Here is a 20,584-nt window from a genome sequence, read left to right on the forward strand (position 1 = left end):
TTGTCCCTGTGGGAAATTGATTAGAAGCTATGCAGGAAATGACTCCTCAAATAATACATGTATTGAGAAAAATCTCCTACCGGCTGGTGCCTGGACTAATGAAAATTTAATTACTTAGGAGATATGTGGGTGGTTTGCCTGAAAAAGACTTAGTGATCAGTCGTTGAAGGCCTGGGAGAGAGTCCTCTGAAAACAGAAAACCAGGAGCTTCAGGAGAGCAGTAGGTTTAGGAAGAGACAAGGGAAGGGCTGACGAAGGCAGGTCTTGTTGCTGCACGGAATCATCAGTTGAAGAAACTCAAAAGACAGCAGCACTGTCTTGGGACACTTGGAGCTTAGGGGAAGAGTTTAGAGCAGGGAAATTGACAGAAGAATTATGGAAGTCACCACTGGTATCTTGGGGAGCAGCCATAAAGCTAGTTCCAACCTTAGACTAAGGGAACAGAGTTCCAAACAGAAACCATGTAACTTTTTCCATGGCTGGAATGGCTCTAAGGAAGATATTGGTTTGAGATGCAAAGCTTGAAACAATTCTAAAGATGTACATGTGCCTGTCTTTTTTTAAACACTGTGTTTTACAAACCTTCTGTACCCAAAGAGTCCCTCATATTATAACAGAGTAGCTGGTGTGCTTTAAGTAAATGATTGGGCCCATGGTTCTAGAGAGGATACAATGGCAAAGAGAGGGGCCACAGTAGGGCATAGAAGTGTCCAGAAATCCAGAGGAAGTCTTCAGAGAAAAAATGCTTGATCTCCTCAGGGGTGACAGTGGAAATCAGCTCAACCCCTCATTGACTAAGTTCCTACTCATATTATAGTTAATTTTTTTCAACAAATTTTTTTTTTTTTTTTTTTTTTTAAATTTTGAGACAGAGTCTCACTCATTCTGTGGCCAGGCTGAAGCGCAGTGGTGTGATCTCGGCTTACTGCAACCTCCGACTCCCTGGTTCTTCTGCCTCAGCCTCCCAGGTAGCTAGGATTACAGGCATGCGCCTCCACAACCAGCTTATTTTTGTGTTTTTAGTAGAGATGTGGTTTTCACCATGTTAGCCAGGATGGTCTCGATCTCCTGACCTTGTGATCCGCCCACCTCAGCCTCTCAAAGAGCTGGGATTACAGGCGTGAGCCACCGTGCTGGGCCTCAACAACTTTTTAAGGGCCTATGTGTATAGCTGAGACACAAAAATAAATGATACATGACAATTTGGTTTAGTAACAAAGTTAAACTTGTAAACAATAAATGCCAGATGTCATGCTAAAATTATGCATGAAGTACTCAGGTTGGTACAATAATACCTGGAGGAGGGTGTTAAAGAATCAGGGGAAAGGTTTATAAATGAGATGATTTTAAGTCTTGAAAGACGAGTAGGTGTTTGCCAGGTGGATGGAGTGAGGCAAGAGGGGTAGGGAATGCTGCTGTCAAAAGAAGTGTATTTAAGGTGAAAATCTTCCAGTATTAATAAAACAGGGTTAAAGAGAAGAGAAACATAGAAAGAAAAATGAGGCTAGAATGTCAGGCAGGCTCCAGATCATAAAATGGTGTGTTTGCAAGTGCCCATGGTTAAATTTTCAGGAATTTCGAGACAGATGCTAAACTCAGTCATTTTTAGCAATTAGGTTATGTTAACTTACTCTTAAATAAATTATATTGCAAAGAAAAGTTACTCAAAATGAACCACTTCCTGATTTATTTTGCTACATTTTACTGTTACCTATGTTGAGGACATTTGCATTTATTGTATCTATATGGTGTAAATACTATGTGATGGTGCGCTACTGGGCATTTTCTCCCAGCTTTGCATTCAGAGATGTCATGATGTAGTTTTAAACCAGCCAGGGCAGGAATATTTATGCTGTGAATGTTAGCAAATGCTACAAATCAGGGCTTCCACCCCACCACCAAAAGCCAGTTGTTAAACTGGCTTTCAGCAACTGGTTTTTGGTTATTAAACCAGCCTTGCATGGACTCACACATCATGCAAGAGTTTGAGCTTTTTCATAGAGAGAATGATCAATCTGGTTTGGGTAAAGGAAAAGGAGACAGTCAGAATGACTCACAAGTTTGACTTGTATAACAGAAGCAATGGTGGCGCCATTTATTTTAAAAGGACTCATAGGTGGGGAGATATATAAAGCAGAAAAGACAATAAGGTTTGGATTTACTGCATTTGGGAAGCCCATGGTCCATCCCAGTGTATTAGGCAGTTGGGTTTATGGGTCTGGAGCTCAAGAGTCTAGATTGTAGGTGTGTAGTTGAGTCACCTGCAAGCAGGTAGTAGTTTAAACCACGAACGTGGGTGATGTTGCTTAAGGTGAATAAGTAGCAAGAGAAGATTGCCAAGGCCAGAACTCAAGGAGTGTTAATATTATAAGGTGGGCAAGGAGGAGGAGCCAGTAAAGGAGTTGATATAGCATAGTCAGAGATGTCTGACGACAAACAATGTCAAAATACAGCTTCTGACCTCAGTTGTCCTTTGAGAGAAGGAAGCTAGGATATAAAGTGAGAATTTCAAAGCAGCAAGTGGTACCAAAAAGGCATCGATAGAGTACTGTTCACAAGAGCGCCCAGAGGACCCAGCAACAAACTTCCTGAAAAAGAGAGATGGGGATGAGTAAGGAAAGGCTTCAGACAAACTGACTCCTGAGCTTCTTTAGTAGAAGTTTATGTACCTGCAAAGCCCTGAAAGCCTAGGAAAAGGGGAAGACAAAATGGGAAAGTGTATTTTCCCCAAAAGATACATTAGGTTAAAAAAAATTGCTTGCAATTTTCTAGGTATATTCTTGAAATATACCAAAGCATCACATACACTCCACAATTCTTTCTAAACCAAGAAGTTACTTGAGATCTGTATTTAGAGGATCTTAAAAAGGTATATTGAAATTCCACCCACCTCAACCCCAGAATATAAGAATTCTTTAGATTTAACTGTTCCAAATTTAATGAGTATTTGACATATTTGCTTTGGGGACTATCCTTGGAATAGTTACATGGCAAGTAATTCTTTCAGCTTTCTATCTCCATACTTTATAATAAACTCAGTGTTGCCCAGAGCTTTTTTCGTCTCCTCCTCCAGAGACGCCTCTATAGTGGCTGTTTGGAGAATGGTGTACTGTTTAGATTTGTATCTGGAAATGCCTCTCATCTCAACAGATGTAGATGAGACTGAGACTCAGTGAAGTTAATTGCTCAGTCACAGAGCTAGTAAGTGGTGAGCCAGAATTAAAAACCAAGTTCGTCTCTGACCTTAACCATTATGCTATACTGTCTCTACATATGTATTATGAATCTCTAATCATATTATTTTGCACAGAAAACCATCATTGGCAAGGGCCCTTGCCTTTGTGTTCCTAACAAGCCTCACACCTAGCAACGTCTAGGCAAAGTAAGTCCTTGAATAGCCAGTGCCATCTTCTATCAACCCACTCCAACACCAGAGACAGTTGCGCTCATGTATGATTTCTTTGCGGTTTCTAATTTTTGTCCAGTATAAAAGATAACCCATGGATTATAGTTTAATTGCCCCATAGGACATAAACCAGTTTTGCATCTGTGGAGAGGCCCTCAACTCATCCCCAAATGTGAAGATTTGCTAGGAAGACTCATAAGACTCCACATACAGTTCTGCTCACGGCCATGATTTATTACAGTTAAAGGATACAAAGCAAAATCAGCAAAGGAAAAAAGACACATGGGGTGAAGTCAGGGGAAACTAAGTGCAAGCTTCCAAGAATCCTCTGCCAGTGGAATCACAGATGAGCTTAATTCTCCCAGCAACCAGTTGTAACAGCACTTGTGCAACACCGTCAACCAGAAAAGCTTGTTAGAGACTGAGTGCCTGCAGTTTTTACTGGGAGCTGGTCACAAAGGGTAGTCTCTGCCTGGCACATACCAAAATTCCAGACTCCCAGAAGGAAAGCTATATTGTTTTCAGGAGAAACTATATTGTTTTACAGTTTAGATATAGTAAGCTACTTTGATCAGTTGTGGGAATGGTGGAAGCCCCCTGAACTCCAAGTTCCCAGATGCCAATCAAGGGCCAACCTTGTAAAGCAGGTCTTAAGCATAAGTAGTCAGGTCGGCTTCATTAACACTTTTTTCTGCTCAGCAATTTTATCTCAACATTTTTTCTTCAATGCCCTTACTTAGTTTCTTGAACTGCACTTTGAACCAGCTTTACTATCTGCTGGTTTCCTCATTAATGAGTTGAGTAAGTCTTCGACACATGCTCATTTTATATACATGTATATATATGAGTCATGTTGTCAACTTAAAAGGTTTGACAAATAATAACCTAATCAAGCTAAATAAAAGCCAGTCAAAATTAATAAATAAAAAACATTAACTCAATAATATCAAGGCTTAATCTCCATCTCACTTTAGTTACTTAGGAAAGAAAAAAAAAGCAACCTTTACACTAGCATTTCACACTTTCTTAGTGACTTCAGAAAGTCTTCTGATTTAGGTGGCAACCACGTGCCTAGTTGTACTTAGGGCAATATTAATAAAATAATGAATGTTTCTATAAGTAATAACATATCAAGATCAACTTCCTCTTTAATTTTACCAATCAGAATATTAAAATGCTACATCATTGTTTTAGATGAAATTCCCCATTTAAATATATTACACATAAGCCAAAATTGAGAAACAGCTCCTCGTATCACTGTACAATTTTGGGCCTTTAAAAAAAGTAAAAGCTTAATTTTAAGTTTGAATATAATGTGCAGTTTATGTAACATATATAATTATACTTTATACATTATATAAAGTATTATCTTTATTGTGAACTTTATTATGCTTCTGAAATTTCTCCATCATTTCAAATTTACTTCAATAAAAATTTCCCTATATTTTGTGAATTGCATTTTCAAAGCAGAAGTAATGTTACAAATTTCTGTCTATAATAAACAAAATATTTACGCTTTAATAATCCTATTTAGAAAAGGATGCAATTAAGAGCTGGAATAGCTAACATAAGCATAAGAAAGGTAAACTTTTCTTGAATTAAAAAAAGGAAATACTTTAATGAAAAAAAATCAAGGACAGAAGGAACGAGAAAATTTTCTAAACAGCAGCTGGTCCTTCTTCACAATATGCATTACTTGTGCAAATACATCATTAAATAATACTCATCTGATATTTACAAAATAGAGGTAAAAGAAAAACCTAAAGTATCAGGATCTTTCATTTCTTATCCTCTTCCAATCTTCTGGATACATTAGTTTACATACCAACTAAACACGTGATACTAGTTAACTATAGTTGAGAGCTTATCAATTAAGTCATCAATAGTGTAAACAAGAAGTTGAATGTCTGCTTTTTCCTTCATTTGGTGATCACTATGTTTTCGGAGGATGACATCCACATCTGTGCTGAGTACTCGATCAGCAACCTGCATTGATGTATGCCAAGGTACAATGTCATCCTTCATGCCATGGAGCAATCTTATAGGGCAGTTCACAGGAATTGGGCTATGTAACAAGCAGTGATGTTCAGCTTCTTTAATGAAACTGTACTGAACATTATAAACTCCTTCTTCAGAGTATTTTGATGGCATGCTCCACACACCTTTCATCTCTACTTCCTTTTTTAGCTATTGGAAACAGAAAGAAAAACAAAAGTATTTGTGATTTTAAGTAACATTAACATATGCAATAGTTTCAAGTAATCTAAAGAAAGCAGTTCTTGAATAAGAGGATAGAGGTAACAAAAGCATAACAATATTATCAATAATTACTATACGCCAGGTACTGTGATGGGTATTTTATACATATTATTCCATAAGATTCTGATAATAATTCTGTTATTATTCTATTTTTACAAAAGAGGGTAATATGGTTTAGATAAATGAAATATTGTGCCCAACAGTTCAGGGCTAGGCTACTAACTATGGCTAAGACTCAAACTTAAATTTAAATTTATCTAACTTTATCATACACTATCTTAAATCAGATGTTGCTTTACCCCAACTGAAAAGAAAAATGAAGGGTGAGAAAAGCACTACAATTTCTTGGAATCGGTCCAGGTATCATTCATGTTTAAATAAAATCAAATCTTAGAACAAACGTTGTTTAGATTTCAAAACTGTAAACCTAAAAGTGCTTAAAGGAGCTAAAATGGGTATGGCATAGGGGAAGAAGAGAAAGAATCAAACACAGAACTAAGAATAAAAAACTAAGAGTAATTACACTGAAACTATCATACACATACTCATGAAATTTTAGGCTGAATGTAAAGAAATACAGTTTTTCCTTCTAGAGTCCTACAAAAGAGAAAAAAATTTGATTTTTGTTCGGGATGACAAAGAAGTCTTCCACATACTTCCTGAAAGCCAAACAATAATATCTGTACATTTATTCCCTTAAAATGAAACATACACTTCCTTTGACTTTTTGAGAACTCCTATTTTTTACATAATTTATCTTAATTTTCCTTAAAAAATTAGAATTTTGTATAACAAGTAACATGCAATCATTATAGAAAACATAATAATAATAGAAAAGAAATAAACCACCCATAATCCTATCTTATGGATAGAAAAACCATTAATATGTAGCTTACTGTGGCACATATACACCATGGAATACTATGCAGCCATAAAAAAGGATGAGCTCGTGTCCTTTGTAGGGACATGGATGCAGCTGGAAACCATCATTCTCAGCAAACTATTGCAAGAACAGAAAACCAAACACCGCATGTTCTCACTCATAGGTGGGAATTGAATAATGAGATCACTTGGACACAGGAAGGGGAACATCACACACCGGGGCCTATTGTGGGGGGTGGGGGGGATAGCATTAGGAGATATACTTAATGTAAATGATGAGTTAATGGGTGCAGCACACCAACACGGCACATGTATTACATATGTAACAAACCTGCATGCTATGCACATGTACCCTAGAACTTAAAGTATAACCAAAAAAAAAAAAAAAAAACCTTGCGACTTATTTCCTTCCAGTATTTGTCTATATGCGTTTTGGTTTGTATGTAATATGTAAAATACATACATATTACACATTCATATAGTTTTCTATGCTGCTTTATTTAGTGCATATATTTCTGGGTTTAAAAAATTATATGAAAAGGTTTTAAATGCTGCACAGCAGTCCACCATAATTGACTTAATTAGCTTGACCATCTCATACTGCGGTACTGTCATGAATACTTTTGAGCATAAAAGTTTACTTATATATAATAAATTCTTGGAAAGATGATCAGAGCTTAAAACTAAAAAAAAAAAATCAAGCTAAGACTCTTACAATCATGTAATATGAAGGGCATTTCTAGAAAAATGGAATGGACATCTTATCAAAAATTTTAAAAAACAAGGAAAGAAAAGCTACACATAATTGAAAAATTTAAAATTTCAACAAATATACTATGATTTTCCCATGTTTAAAATTGTTAATTTATTGCAAATGTAAAAAGGAAAACAAGAACTTAAAAAATATGTATGACAAAACATAATCTATATGTACTTAGGCTTTTAATATATTTTTAATTCCAAAAAGACTTAATAATTCAGTAAAAAAAAAAGGTACTTCTAAATACGTCTCCAAATGATTTAAAATTAATGAAATTCTACAAAACTATAAAATGTATAAATCTATATTAATATCATGGCATTCTCTGTATTAAAACAACATATGAACCAAATATTTAAAGTAAAGATGATGTTTAGCTATCCTCAACTACTCAGGATTGTTCCTGAATTTGTAAATACTTCAGCAGATAGAACTTAGTCCCACTGATTATTAGCTGAAGTAGAGGTTTTTGCTAATTAAGGAGACACTGAATTAATAATAGTTTCATTTTATGCATCCCTGGCCCCCAACTAGCTCTGTTACCTGCCACTGAATTGAATGAAAATGGTCCATCTGAAGAACAAAGTTAACTTTATAAAATGTATGTCTCAAATCTTCAAGAACAAAAAGTTCAGAAACAGCAAAGACATTACCCAAAGAAAATGTAGAATATATTAAGTTCTACACCAACAAAACTTATCAAGGCAATGTGGTTCAGAAGCTTACATTCCAAACAGCTGTGCATCATGTCCGAGGCCCTCTAGTGTCCAAAGAAGGCAATAATGATTACAGTCAGTTAAGAGGATGGTCCAGTTCTTACACAAGCAATGAGAAAAGCTGGGCTTAATATTCCCAGTGTTATAAAAGATAGTAAAAATCTCCACATCTGCTCCATTGACATGGTTAGCGCTGTTTATGTGGAGAAGAGATAGTGGTCTTAGTGTTGGTGCTCTTCCTTATATATACTTTTAAGTTAACCAAGGGCTCAACATGCTTCTGTTAACAACTGCTTATCAGATTAAGTATTAGCAAAAAATGCCTTGATTTGCAGATTATAAATCTTCTCAGTCACTTATAAAGTATCTACCCTATCCTCACTCTGACTGATGTGAACACACACACACAGAGAGAGAGAGAGAGAGAGAAAGAGAGAGAGAGAGAAATGTACCAGGAGAGAGAGAGAGAGACAGAGAGAGAGAGAGAGAGAGACAGAGAGAGAGAGAAATGTACCAGGAGAGAGAGAGAGAGAGAGAGAGAGAGAGAGAGAGAGAGAGAGAGAGAGAGAAATGTACCAGGCATAATGGCTTGTGTCTGTAATCTCAGCACTTTGGGGATCCAAGGCAGGAAAATCTCTTGAGCCAAGGAGTTCAAAACCAGCCTGGGCAACATGGCGAGACCCCCATCTCTACAAAAAATACAAAAATCAGCCAGGCATAGTGGTGTGCACCTGTGGTCCCACTACTCAGGAGGCTGAGGTGGGAGGATCTCTTGAATCTGGGAGGTCAAGGCTGCAGTAAGCAATGACTGCACCACTGCACTCCGGCCTGGGCAGCAGAGATACCCTAAAAACCCCCAAACATAAAAACAAAACCAAAACAAATGTACACAGGTTTTGTCATTCACCAATAATTACAAAATACAATAAATCCCCCCAACCCCCCAAAATCAACTCCTTTTCAATCTGCCATGTCCTTGAGATAATTTCCTACCCGAGAAGCACTATATTATTGAGTTGAGAGGATGGAGCAAGGAGGAGTCCACATTTAGATCCACAAAATGGCAATGGTGGGAAAAACATGAAGACATTGAGCAACTATGTATAAGAAACCACCAAGAAAGTGAACAAAATTCAGAAACAGGAGATAAGTTCAAGGAAGACCAGCTTTGTAATTTTAGCTCTGACAGGAAATAATATAAGAAACCTGAATACACACACAATGCTATTTCTTAAGGAGCTGAAAACAATGTGAACTAAGAATGAACTTAGCTAATAGATGGCAAAGGCATTAATGCAGAACTTGAGGCAAATCAATGACATTCTACTATTCAACACTACATACGTTTTTTCTTCTTTATTTCTGAATCTCCTTCTCCTCTTCCTCCATTCTCTAAAGCATTGTTCTCAAACTTTACAAGAGGTTAGAACACAGACTGCTGGGCTGCACCCCCAGTTTTTGATTCAGGGTAAAACCCAAGAATTCGGGCTTCTAACAAGTTCTCAGGTGCTGCTGCTGCTGCTACTAGCCTAGGGACCATATTTTTAAACTAGTGCTCTGTTTTCTTTAATTTCTGTATCTCTGTCACTCTGACTGACAGTATCTGTCTGGAGAGTTCTGTTGAGAGGATCTGAGGCTGCTTTTAGGCTAAAACAAAGAGAGTCAGCTCTCCATATTCATGGTTTCTGCAACCATTGATTCAACTAACTTTGGATCAAAAATACCTGGAAAAAAAAGGTTACATCTGTATTGAACATGTACAGACTTTTTTTCTCGTCAGTATTCCCTAAACGATAACAGTGTAACAACAATTTACATAGCACTTACATTGTACTAGGTATTTTAAGTAATCCAGAGATGACTTAGATTATACAACATTATGTGCAAATACTACACCATTTTTTTTCTCAGAGACTTGACCTTCTATGGACTTTGGTATCCGTGGGAGGTCTTGGAAGCAATCCCCTTCAGATACCAAGGGATGACTGTAGTTTCAGTTGATTAGCCCACTCTAACATAGTCATAAGAATAGGCACTAGCCTAGGGACCACATGCCACAAAGTAAGAGGGCCAAAAGGAGATCACGATGTATGATCCAAATAAGTAAATGTAATAATAAAGAAAATGTTGCTTTAAAAAAAGACACTTCAAAGTGTGATTTTGTTAACGTGTCTCAAATATTGGCAGAATGACTTGAAGAGACAGTGAAGAAAGGAAATCTTAAACAAGATGCCAAATAGTCAAAGGTAGAAAAAAGATTGTGTACAGAAAGGCAGCTAAGACAAAAGTTGGGCCAGCACAGTAAGTCAAAGGACTTATTGTTATCTGTCCCTCCTTCCCTCAAAGAAAGAGGGAGCAGAACAAGTATAAGGGGTAAATATATTGAGGTGGTCAAAGTGACTTTTGACTTACCTCAACAGGAAGCTGATTAAACTTTGTCACTAAGGTATCTGCAGCTGTAGCTACACCAATAAGAGCCACGACCTTTTCTGGTCGTGCAATTGCAGCATGAAGCATAAGCCACCCCCCAAGGCTCGATCCAACAAGAATCTAAAAATAAAATAAAATATTAGGTCTTTAAGATAGAAAAGGTTATAAACATAAAACAAAATATGTACAATAAAAAAATATACTGTTTTGTTTTGGTTTTTTTTGAGACGGAGTCTTGCTCTGTCGCCCAGGCTGGAGTGCAGTGGTGCGATCTCGGCTCACTGAAAGCTCCGCCTCCCGGGTTCACGCCATTCTCCGGCCTCAGCCTCCAGAGTAGCTGGGACTACAGGCGCTCGCTACCACGCCCGGCTAATTTTTTGTATTTTTAGTAGAGACGGGGTTTCACCACGTTAGCAAGGATGGTCTCGATCTCCTGACCTCGTGATCCTCCCGCTGCGGCCTCCCAGAGTGCTGGGATTACAGGCATGAGCCACCGAGCCCGGCCTAAAAAATATATTGTTAGAAAGTAAAAATCATGGAATCATTTTAAATCAAATATCAAAATTGATTAAACATTTAAATGAAATAAAAACATTTTCATATCTAAGGAAATAGCTTAGGCCGGGCGCAGTGGCTCACGCCTGTAATCCCAGCACTTCGGGAGGCTGAGGCGGGCGAATCACGAGGTCAGGAGATCAAGACCATCCTGGCTAACACGGGTGAAACCCCATCTCTACTAAAAATACAAAAAATTAGCCAGGTGTGGTGGCGGGCGCCTGTAGTCCCAGCTACTTGGGAAGCTGAGAAAGGAGAATGCCCAGGAGGCAGAGCTTGCAGTGAGCCAAGATCGCGCCACTGTACTCCAGGCCAGGCGACAGTATGGGATTCTCGCTCAAAACAAAAAAAAAAAAAGAAAAGAAACAGCTTAAAAATGAGGTTATAGTAATTACCATCATACTTAACAAAAACAGTCACCTGTGGCCCATCAGCTAGGTCATCAATTATAGAAAGAACATCTTTTCTCCATTTCCCCAGTGTGCTTTCCTCCGAGTTACCATCTGAACTCCCAACTCCTGAGTAATCAAACCTGGAAAAAGAGGGAAAAAAAATCTGTATCTAAATATCTATACATTTGCTTCTTTAATTTTTAAGAAAGATAGCACCTTCCTCATTACTATAATGCTTATAGCAAAACATCACAATCAATATGTATTTTAGCAAATTCTATTGGCTTATTCACTTTCAAATATCTCCTATGTCCAATCACTTTCTCACCTCCTCCACTGCTACCAGCCTGGTCCTAGTCACACTGTCTCTCAACTGAACTTAATGCAATAGTCTCGTAAAAAGTCTCCTGTTTGCATTTTCACACTCATAGTCTTTCCCTATAGAGTGATCCTTGTAAATCAAAACCATGTCTTGCAAACCCTCCAAAGGCTTTCTATAATCTTTAAACCCAGAGTCCTTACGATACTTTGGTGCCTGATCACCTCTCTGATCTCATTTCTCATTGTTTTCTCTCTTTCCCTCCCTCCCAACTGTATCTTCACTTTCCTTCTTGAAGTTCCCGTCTCATCAGCTTTTTTCTCCACATGGCATACTCTCCTCCAGATGGCCATTTAGATTGATCCCTCACTTCATTCAGGCCTTTGGCTCAAATGTTACATCCTCAGAAAAGCCTCCCATGACCATTCAATTATTAAAACTGTGCTGCTTTCATCATTCTCTAATTCTTTACTCTGCTTCATTTTCTTCATAGGACTTATGACTACTTGAGATATATTTGATTATTTGTGGTCTGTCTCCCACACTGGAATGAAAGCTCCACATGGGCACAAGCTTTGTTTCAATGCGTTCCTAGTGCCTAGATCAGTTCCTTGCAAGTGGTAGGCGCTTAGTGTATATTTAGCGAATTAATGGAACAGAGGGAGACCAGAATAAAATTTATCTTCACCAACCCATCCCTTTCTCCTTCCGACTTCCTAGTTATCTAGGCTCAGTTATCTGTCTGATCTATGAATTTTACCTCTCTTTAAGGGTATCAAATCAATAAAAAATCACGGTGGTATAAAGTATCATACCACACCCACAGGTTACCTAAACCCTAGTCATACTGAACTACTCCTAATTCCCAGTTACACCCTTTTATACTTAGAGCCCTAGCATGCTGTTCTGCTGCCGAGAACAGCTTCCTCCCCAACCTAAATTCGTAGTCATCCTTGAAGTCATGTCACCTCCTCTGTGGAACTTCACTTGACATATATGCCCCATTTTAGTACCAGTCACTCTCTTTTGTATGTACTCAACACTTTTCATATTGTATTGTAATCAAGTTTGTTTTTAAACATGCATCTCCCTCTGACTAGAATGTCAGTTCCTTAAGAGCAGGCTGTTTTATTCAAGTTTGTTTTTCCAGGCTATAGAATACCGCCTGCCCTATACCATCACCATTCATTCTCATTTCTTATGTTCATCCCTTTCTTGGCACTTTGGTAAGTCCAGTATCTTGGTGCAGGTGTTTATTTGTCATCTTAGACCTAGACTATCACAGTAGCCTTCTATCTTGTGTCTCTGACTCTGTCTTTAAATAGAGTCACTATACACAAGTCAGTTTTTTTCTTTAACATTATATTGATATAGCATTACTTTCAGTGCTCCCTGTGATATACAACATAAACAGTGCTTTGGCCTGTTTTTTTTGAACCATTATATTCTGGTCATTTCAGACTGATTTCACAATCAATTTTACAGTAATTTTTTTTTTAACTACTAAATTTTACAGTAGTACTCACTTCATCAGGGAATACTACTGCTTTAGATAAACTGATGAACTTACTGTTCCTAAAATAAGTCTATGTTTTCTTATGTGTTTCACACCTCACACGTTGATTCCTTTATCTGGAATACCTTCTTCCATCATCTTCTTTACTGATATCTTTTCCCTTCTTTACTGATATTGTTTCCCAGGGCCTAGTTCAAATGAACCTTTTTGGTGGAATGGCTGGTACAGTAAGTAAGGGATTTACAAGAAATAGGAGGGAGAAGAAATTAAATTTTTCTTTAGGTTTGAAGTGAAACAATTTTGGATCCTTGGGAAATAGAACAGGGCAACTGGTGCAGTCTAAATCAGTTACTGTTTCCCCCTCAATCCAGGGTATGTAAGAGACAGACGGGTGGAAAGGGTGGAGGGAAAAAGGGAGAAAGACACCAACTAATTCTCTCCTTTTCTCTCTTCTTAGTTGGCAATTGGATATGGCTGAATGCGGCATCTTTTACAGTTAGCTGCCTTCTAAATATATGGTGACGATGCAAAATACTTGTATAGCTCTTTCATGAAGGAAAATATAAATATTTGGTCATACTAATAGGGTACCAGTAAAAACTATATAGTTAACTCGCTGAACCCCAATCCAGAGACAAAGATAATCCAAACATATTCAGAACTTTAAAACTTTTAAACAGTAGCACATCTCCACCTTAGCAGCCTCAACAGTCTGGGATGTAGTCCCTAATAAAAACTCTATTAAAAATAACTATGAGAGAATACCAGCCTTAAAACCATATGTTATATTCCTGAAATCTGAATCAGTCTTATTTTAGGCATGGTGATAGGATCTTAATAAAACATTTTCATATAGTCATATGTTTTATTTCTTGTGTAATAAAACTATTTCATCACTGAAGATCTAAATTTTACAGCAAAAAATCCCAACAAAAGCAACCTGAAAAATTAGAGAATAGAAGACAAAATCTCTTATAATAAAGTGCAATCAATAGTTAACAATAATTAGACTGTGATGAACTTTGATAAGAGTAAATAAAATGGAACTTGTTCAAACTAAAAATTTGTAGTGAAGCACTATTCTTTATGACGGTATACTCATACAGGATCCAAAATGCAGAAAACCCACATTATGTCTTATAGGGAGACAGGAACTGGTTATAACTCTCATAGTCCCAAAGCTGAAATTCAAGAACTGGTAAAATGGTGATTTCTTGATTCAAATTTATTCAGTGGCAAAAAAGAAAAGTGACAACAATATTTTTGATATTATGATGTTCTGCTCAGGACAGTTCCCCTCCTTGGACAGCACCTCCCTCCTACCCAAATCCGAATTCATTCTTCAATGTTCCTTTATCTATTTCAATCCCACTGTCTTTAACTTTATGCAATTAAGGATACTGTTCTTTTGACACAATCACATTCTGCCTAATTTCTCACACGTATTTTATCTTGTGTTTCCCCACCCTGAATGAAAGGTCCTCATAAGCAAGTACAATATTTTATAATTCTTTGTTATTATGCAGCACTCAGTATAGTGCTTGAGAATCTATTTCCAAAAAGTACTCCAATCTTCAGAATAAGTCAGAACAGATTTTAAAAGAGTTCTGAGCATGAAAATACAATAATTCAGTTAGTTTGGTAAAAGAAATAAGATTAAATCTATATAATTGACATAAATGCTAATATATTGAACAGGTAGTCTGAAAGTTTTATATATAGCTGTATTTTCTAGAATTATTGAATGAATGTTAGTGAGTCACTCTTCTAAAAATTTAGATGGATAGATTTTTAGGCTGTTAGTGCTAGAAAATAACTCAGAAGTTATTTCTAGTCCAACCAACCTCCTTTTGATGACAAACTTAGGTCCAATGTTTATTAACTTACTTGTCATAGTTATTGCTAGAATTTATTCTAGAACCCTTGTTTCTTGAATTCCAGGCTAATCTTCTTCTTACGAAATCATACCATCTCTTCTGGACAGTAGATACTAAACATATGACTGCTATAGGTAGACCTTATAATAACAAAGTTATTTACTAAAATAACTCTCAGTATGAAAAATTAGGAATTATAAAATCAAGCTTGAGTTAAATATCACTTATCCCTATTTATGATTATACATATTTAGATTACAGGAAAAGGAAGAGAAAACTCCGCAGAAACTTGCATTATATAATACTTTTAAATACACGTATTACTTTCAGATAAACAGAGATCAAATAAAGTCCTTAAGTCCCCAGTGGAAAATGATAATATAAGAGACTGTATGAAAGCCAACTAGTATATCTGTTTGTTGTCACATACATTATTGCCTCTGAAGAGCTTAGTTACCACTACTTCCCTTAAGACGTCCTTTCCTGCCAGGGTTGTCAGCATGGCACAAAGGCCTTTAAAAAAGGTCTTTTAAAGGTTGCTTTAAAAATTAACCTAAACCACAAGATGCAAGTTTACACATCATTAAAATAATTTATAAAAATGCTGGCATTTACTTCAACTGATTAGAACAGAAGTAATTCTCCATTGTAATGCTAACAGTAGTAATATTTTCTCAGTAATGTGTTGTTCCTACCTTATGCAGGCGTGACCTAGAGATTTGCAAAACTCCTCAATCGCCAATGCTTTTGTACCATTCATATAAGAAAGATAGCCAGGGATGAAGATAATTCCTGGACTTTTGCCTTTTAGCTTCTTATAAGCCAGGTTTGGAAGGTCTGGTCGATTAAGGAATGAGAGTGACGTCTTTTGTCTACAAGCTAAACAAAGTACACAAAAAGTAAACTATGGTTTGTAAATTCAGTCTTTGGAAAACCATATATATTTTCGATCTTAACTTTCTTATCTCAATGAATTGATGTTAAATACTATTTCCATTTAATAGAAAAAACAAGAACAGACTCAAAGTATTAAGTTAGTAAGTCTGTACATGAGATCTCCAGTTTTAAAATCATGCCAACATCAGTAACTTCTTTGAGCGAAGTCCAATCTTCATTCTTCCAAAATACACAATGAGGTAGGAATTTCAAGGCAACAAAAGACAGAGACTAATCGAAAAACATTTTCCTGTTGCTGCTTTATCATCTGTCCTAAACAGTATCAATCAACATTCAGATTTACCTGCAATAGTTTCAGTCCTCTCTTGTGAGATTTTTGGTTTTGTTTTTAAATTTATTTTTTGCTTGATAAGTTTCACATCCCCTATTTCCTTTTTTTTTTTTTTTGAGACAGGGTCTCACCTTGTCACTCAGGCTGGATGCAGTGGTGCAATCGTAGCTTACAAGCAGCCTGGACCTCCTCGACTCCCCAAGCTCAAACCATCCTCCCGCCTCAGCCTCCCCAGTAGCTTCACTACACACATGTACCACCACACCTGGTTAATTTTTGTATTTTTTTGTGGAGACAGGGTCTCACTATGTTGCCCAGACTGGTCTCCAACTCCTGGGCTCAAGTGACCCGCCCACCTTGGCCTCCCAGTGCTGAAATTACAGGTGTGAGCCACCATGCCTGGCCTTGCATCCCCCACTTTCTTGGGGGTCAGGGAAGAAACAGGTTTGGTCTGCCCTTGGAAAATTATTTCAAAGGAGGAGGTGCCGTGCCCTTTTTATTACTGACTCCCATCCACCTGCCCACCCATCTGCCCACCTCAACCAAGAAATCATGAGCTGTGGTGACAACTCATAATTTTATTATCAGCTGAAGTGGGTTCAATGAGTAGTTTCTTTAAAAATAACGTATGATAATATCGTTTTTGGAAAGAGATTTCTTGTAGACCTATGCAATCACTTTGCGTTTTATTTGTTGGTTTGGCTTTCTGTAAATAGTACACACAGATTTTAGTGTAATCTAAGTACAACAGTACAATTGGTGAACTTTATAAGATTATTCTATTTCACCGTTTTTCAAATTTTCCCCCATTATAAAATCCATACTTGCTCTTAAGTAACAAGTAGATATATTTTTTAAAAGAGTCATTTATAATCCCACCTCTTCTTTCCAAAGACACTAGGTTTGTGTACTTCCTTAGAGTCTTTGGCCTAACACATTTTCTTTTTTCTTATTAAATGAAGCCGTCCTCCACTTTGAAAATTTCTGTCTTGAGAATCCATGTGTGCTGCTAAAGTTTTCCCCATTTTGTAATTAAGAAGTTGATTTTTTAAAGATGTAATTGAAGGCCTTAAAGCTATCCTTTTTTACATGAAAGCTTGTTTCAAAGTATAGAGAAATATGCCAAATTTAAAACTTTTGGTAAGGGCCAGTTACGTTGATCCACTGATGTTCATTTCCCATCTACTCAGCTGAGCACTAAAAAAAATTCTTACTATCCTCTTCCAGAAATCACCTCTCAAAACATAATTTCCCCCTGAGATGATTACAATTTACTTAGTGTAAGTTCTAAGAAGACCGATTCATATAATTATATCCATAAATCATTTTTGAACATAAGGATTAGTTCAAAGCCTGGTGCATAAGTGCTCAATGAATGTCTGCTAAACATATGAAATAATATTATACTCTGGTTAATGAACAGACATACTACACTTTGCTAGGAGTATTTGCATGTGTAACATGCCTTTTGGTTGCGTACAATTAAATGCAAGTTAAACTGATTATAAACGTTTAATTATTGGATACAAAAATCTCCATACAAAAGATCTCTGCCATGACATTAATTACCACTCCAAGCACAATGGCGTCAACAACACACAAAGCCAAAAAAACAAAAGGATCTAATTCAAAGACTATATATACATATACGAGGTTCTCTGATTTTTGGCCCAAATTCTCGTTTCCTTTGTGCAATAATGATTATGGTTCTTTTCACTGAGTGGGTGCAGCAAGAAGACAAAACTAGAAATTAGGCTTTTGAGGGCTTCTACACTTTTACAAAGAACGTGCCTCACATTATTAGGTTCCCTCAAGTCAAAGGAGAGTCGGTCTAAGCATTTTAGGAGTCGCAATCTACAAACTCCTAGAAGTAACTAATAATAATGCATTAAACGCATATTTTAATTTTTTCTAGTGTTGGCGTTTAATGCAGGGGAGGCAGATAGGGAGCAGGAGCTCTTTAAACTGCACAGTGTAAAACGCCGGCGAGGGCCCGGGATGCCCAGAATGCCGCAGGGCCGCGGCAGAGTTCTCCTCACAGCCTTCACCATGAGTCTACTAAGCGCCTAGAACTGGGGTGTTGAGAAAGGGGAAACAGCATTTTTGAACCGGGCGCCAAAGACGCACTGCACAGGCACAGGAACTGACGGAACCCGAGGCGTTCCAAAGAACGCATCCTACTCCCGCCTTTCGGACACTGACCTGGGAGCCACCGTGGCGCCCGCTGAGGTATCAGTGCAAGCAGCGCGCCCAGGCCACGGTGGGGACCGACGGGGGCGGCTGCCCAGCCCCAGCTCCGATAAGGTACCCAGGCCGCCACCGCTGCCAAGCGCGCAACCGCCATCTTCTTAGTTGTCCCTGAACCCTGCAGTATCCCACAGACGCGCACGGTACGCAACGGAACCGAGGCTGCGCATGCGCTTCAGGCTGGAAGGCGGAACTTGCTGGTTTCAGCTTGCGAAGAGCGCGCATGCGCAGCGCGTCGTGGCTCTTTCCTTTGGACTGTTGGTTCTACTAGTAGCGGAGTTTGGCTTGGTGCCTTTGGGATGTTTTGAGTGGCGTCTGGAGGCTGCCCTATCAGCGGGCTGATAGATACTACAGGGCTGGAAGCTCAGAAAGCAACCCTATCCAACGGTCCTAGATGGGAAACCGTCTCCTGTCGAGGACACCAGGCTTGCTGCATCACCTGCAATCCCGCCGACCGCGTGACAGTTTTAACCTGTACTGGAAATGCTCCCAAGATCTGACATTCATCTCGCCTGTATAACCTGGAATGGTATCGGACATTCCCCGCTCTAGATCTAGATGCCCGGTTAATAAAATACTGAATTATCTTGGCCCCTTCCTCGTGCTCTATGCAAAAATAAATTTCACTAAAAAAATGATTTCAACGGAAGAATACAACTGAGACGATTAAATTTTAGGAGACTATTATATAATCTGGGGACAGAAGGGACTTTCTAAACCAAGATTTCAAAACCCCAGCATCATAAATAAAATATATACTTGTATACGAGTTTAAACTTTTCGAATGGCAAAAGACACCTTAAGAGCTTAGAAAAATGGATTTTGTAGCATAGATACACTAATACTTCTATTCAGCCTGCTCCTAGAAATAAAAAAATGTAATTCCAATAAAATTGGCCAACAGCTATAAATAGGCACCCCATATAAGGAAACATGATGCTCAAACTCACTAAATGAAAAACTGGAATTTAAAAAATGCCTTTTCCCCCCATTCACTTGGCAAAAAAGAAATAATTGGCAAGAATGCTAGACACTGGCACTTATGTATGATTGCTAGGAAGGTGAATTGCTAAAATTTGTTGTCAAGTAATATGGCCACATCTACAATTTTAAAATATGCATCCATTCCAGTGCCTTTTAACGCAGTGGCACCAGTTTGTGATTATCCTATAGAAAACAACACTAGTTCTTAAGACTGCATATTATCTACTACACCGTTTTTAGAGGCAAAGAGAAGAAAAAAATGGGAATGGCTAACAATAGAAAAATAGTTGAATAAATTGTAGTACAAGGGTTTCCAGACTCCAGCTCTGACTACCTTTCAAACTAATTCCTGGGGGCCTCAAGCATCAACCATGAAGTTTTATGTAGTAGTTTCCTATTTAAAAGTTATGGTGGTTTGTGTAATACTTTGAGTACATATAAGATAGTAAAGTAACATTTATTATCCTGGTTATAAATTTGGGGGGCAGTAATTGGTACCAGAATTAAAGGCAAAGTTTGCATATAGTGAATTCAGCATGTCTTTGGAGTCGTGAGAACCTGGACTGTTGGCACAGTCTGGAACAGGTAGATAAATAAAGACTGAATAGATCTCTTTCTTGAGAGGTGGGATGCCTATCTACTAAGGACATATAGTTAAGGATAGTAACTTGATTTCAGGACATAGTGCAAAAGATGTTGAGCTGTGTTGCCCGTTCTCCATTACACCTGTTGTAGACTCGAAGGGACTAAATCACTAAGATGATGCCTGATGCATGCCATTTCATCATCCCTTATATCTCGTTTTGTTTTTTTGTTGGTGTATTTTTTTTTTGAAATAGAATCTCGCTTGTCACCCAGCCTGGAGTGCAATAGGGCGATCTTGACTCACTGCAACCTTGGCCTCCTGGGTTCAAATGATTCTCCTGCCTCAGCCTCCCGAATAGCTGGGATTACAGGCACCTGCCACCATGCCTGGTTAATTTTTGTATTTTTCATAGAGACGAGGTTTCACC

The 20,584-nt window shown here is 37.8% G+C and overlaps 1 protein-coding gene across 2 annotated transcripts; it reads right to left on the bottom strand.

The window, feature by feature from the left end:
- Window positions 1–3,614: 3,614 nt before the first annotated feature.
- Window positions 3,615–18,853, bottom strand: ABHD10 (abhydrolase domain containing 10). 2 transcript variants are annotated; one of them, XM_011969728.1, is made up of 6 exons: window positions 18,543–18,853; window positions 15,808–15,991; window positions 11,429–11,540; window positions 10,436–10,573; window positions 6,211–6,262; window positions 3,615–5,593 (listed from the first exon to the last, which is right to left on the bottom strand). In XM_011969728.1, the coding sequence occupies exons 1-5, from the start codon at window positions 18,682–18,684 to the stop codon at window positions 6,221–6,223; spliced, it is 618 nt and encodes a 205-aa protein (XP_011825118.1). In that variant the 5' UTR covers window positions 18,685–18,853; the 3' UTR covers window positions 3,615–5,593; window positions 6,211–6,220. The 2 variants fall into 2 exon arrangements, with proteins under 2 accessions (XP_011825118.1, XP_011825117.1); XM_011969727.1 differs by lacking the exon at window positions 6,211–6,262.
- Window positions 18,854–20,584: the final 1,731 nt, after the last annotated feature.

Source organism: Mandrillus leucophaeus, unplaced genomic scaffold (genome assembly GCF_000951045.1).
Source record: "Mandrillus leucophaeus isolate KB7577 unplaced genomic scaffold, Mleu.le_1.0 Scaffold900, whole genome shotgun sequence".
Taxonomy (NCBI): domain Eukaryota; kingdom Metazoa; phylum Chordata; class Mammalia; order Primates; family Cercopithecidae; genus Mandrillus; species Mandrillus leucophaeus.

Coding starts and splice junctions, on each gene's coding strand:
- ABHD10 (XM_011969727.1), bottom strand. CDS start 18,684: ATGGCGGTTGCGCGCTTGGCAGCGGTGGCGGCCTGGGTACCTTATCGG. Junction 10,574..11,428: donor ACCTAGCTGATGGGCCACAG/GTGACTGTTTTT, acceptor TTTTATTTTTAG/ATTCTTGTTGGATCGAGCCT. Junction 5,594..10,435: donor TTAATCAGCTTCCTGTTGAG/GTAAGTCAAAAG, acceptor TGTTTCCAATAG/CTAAAAAAGGAAGTAGAGAT.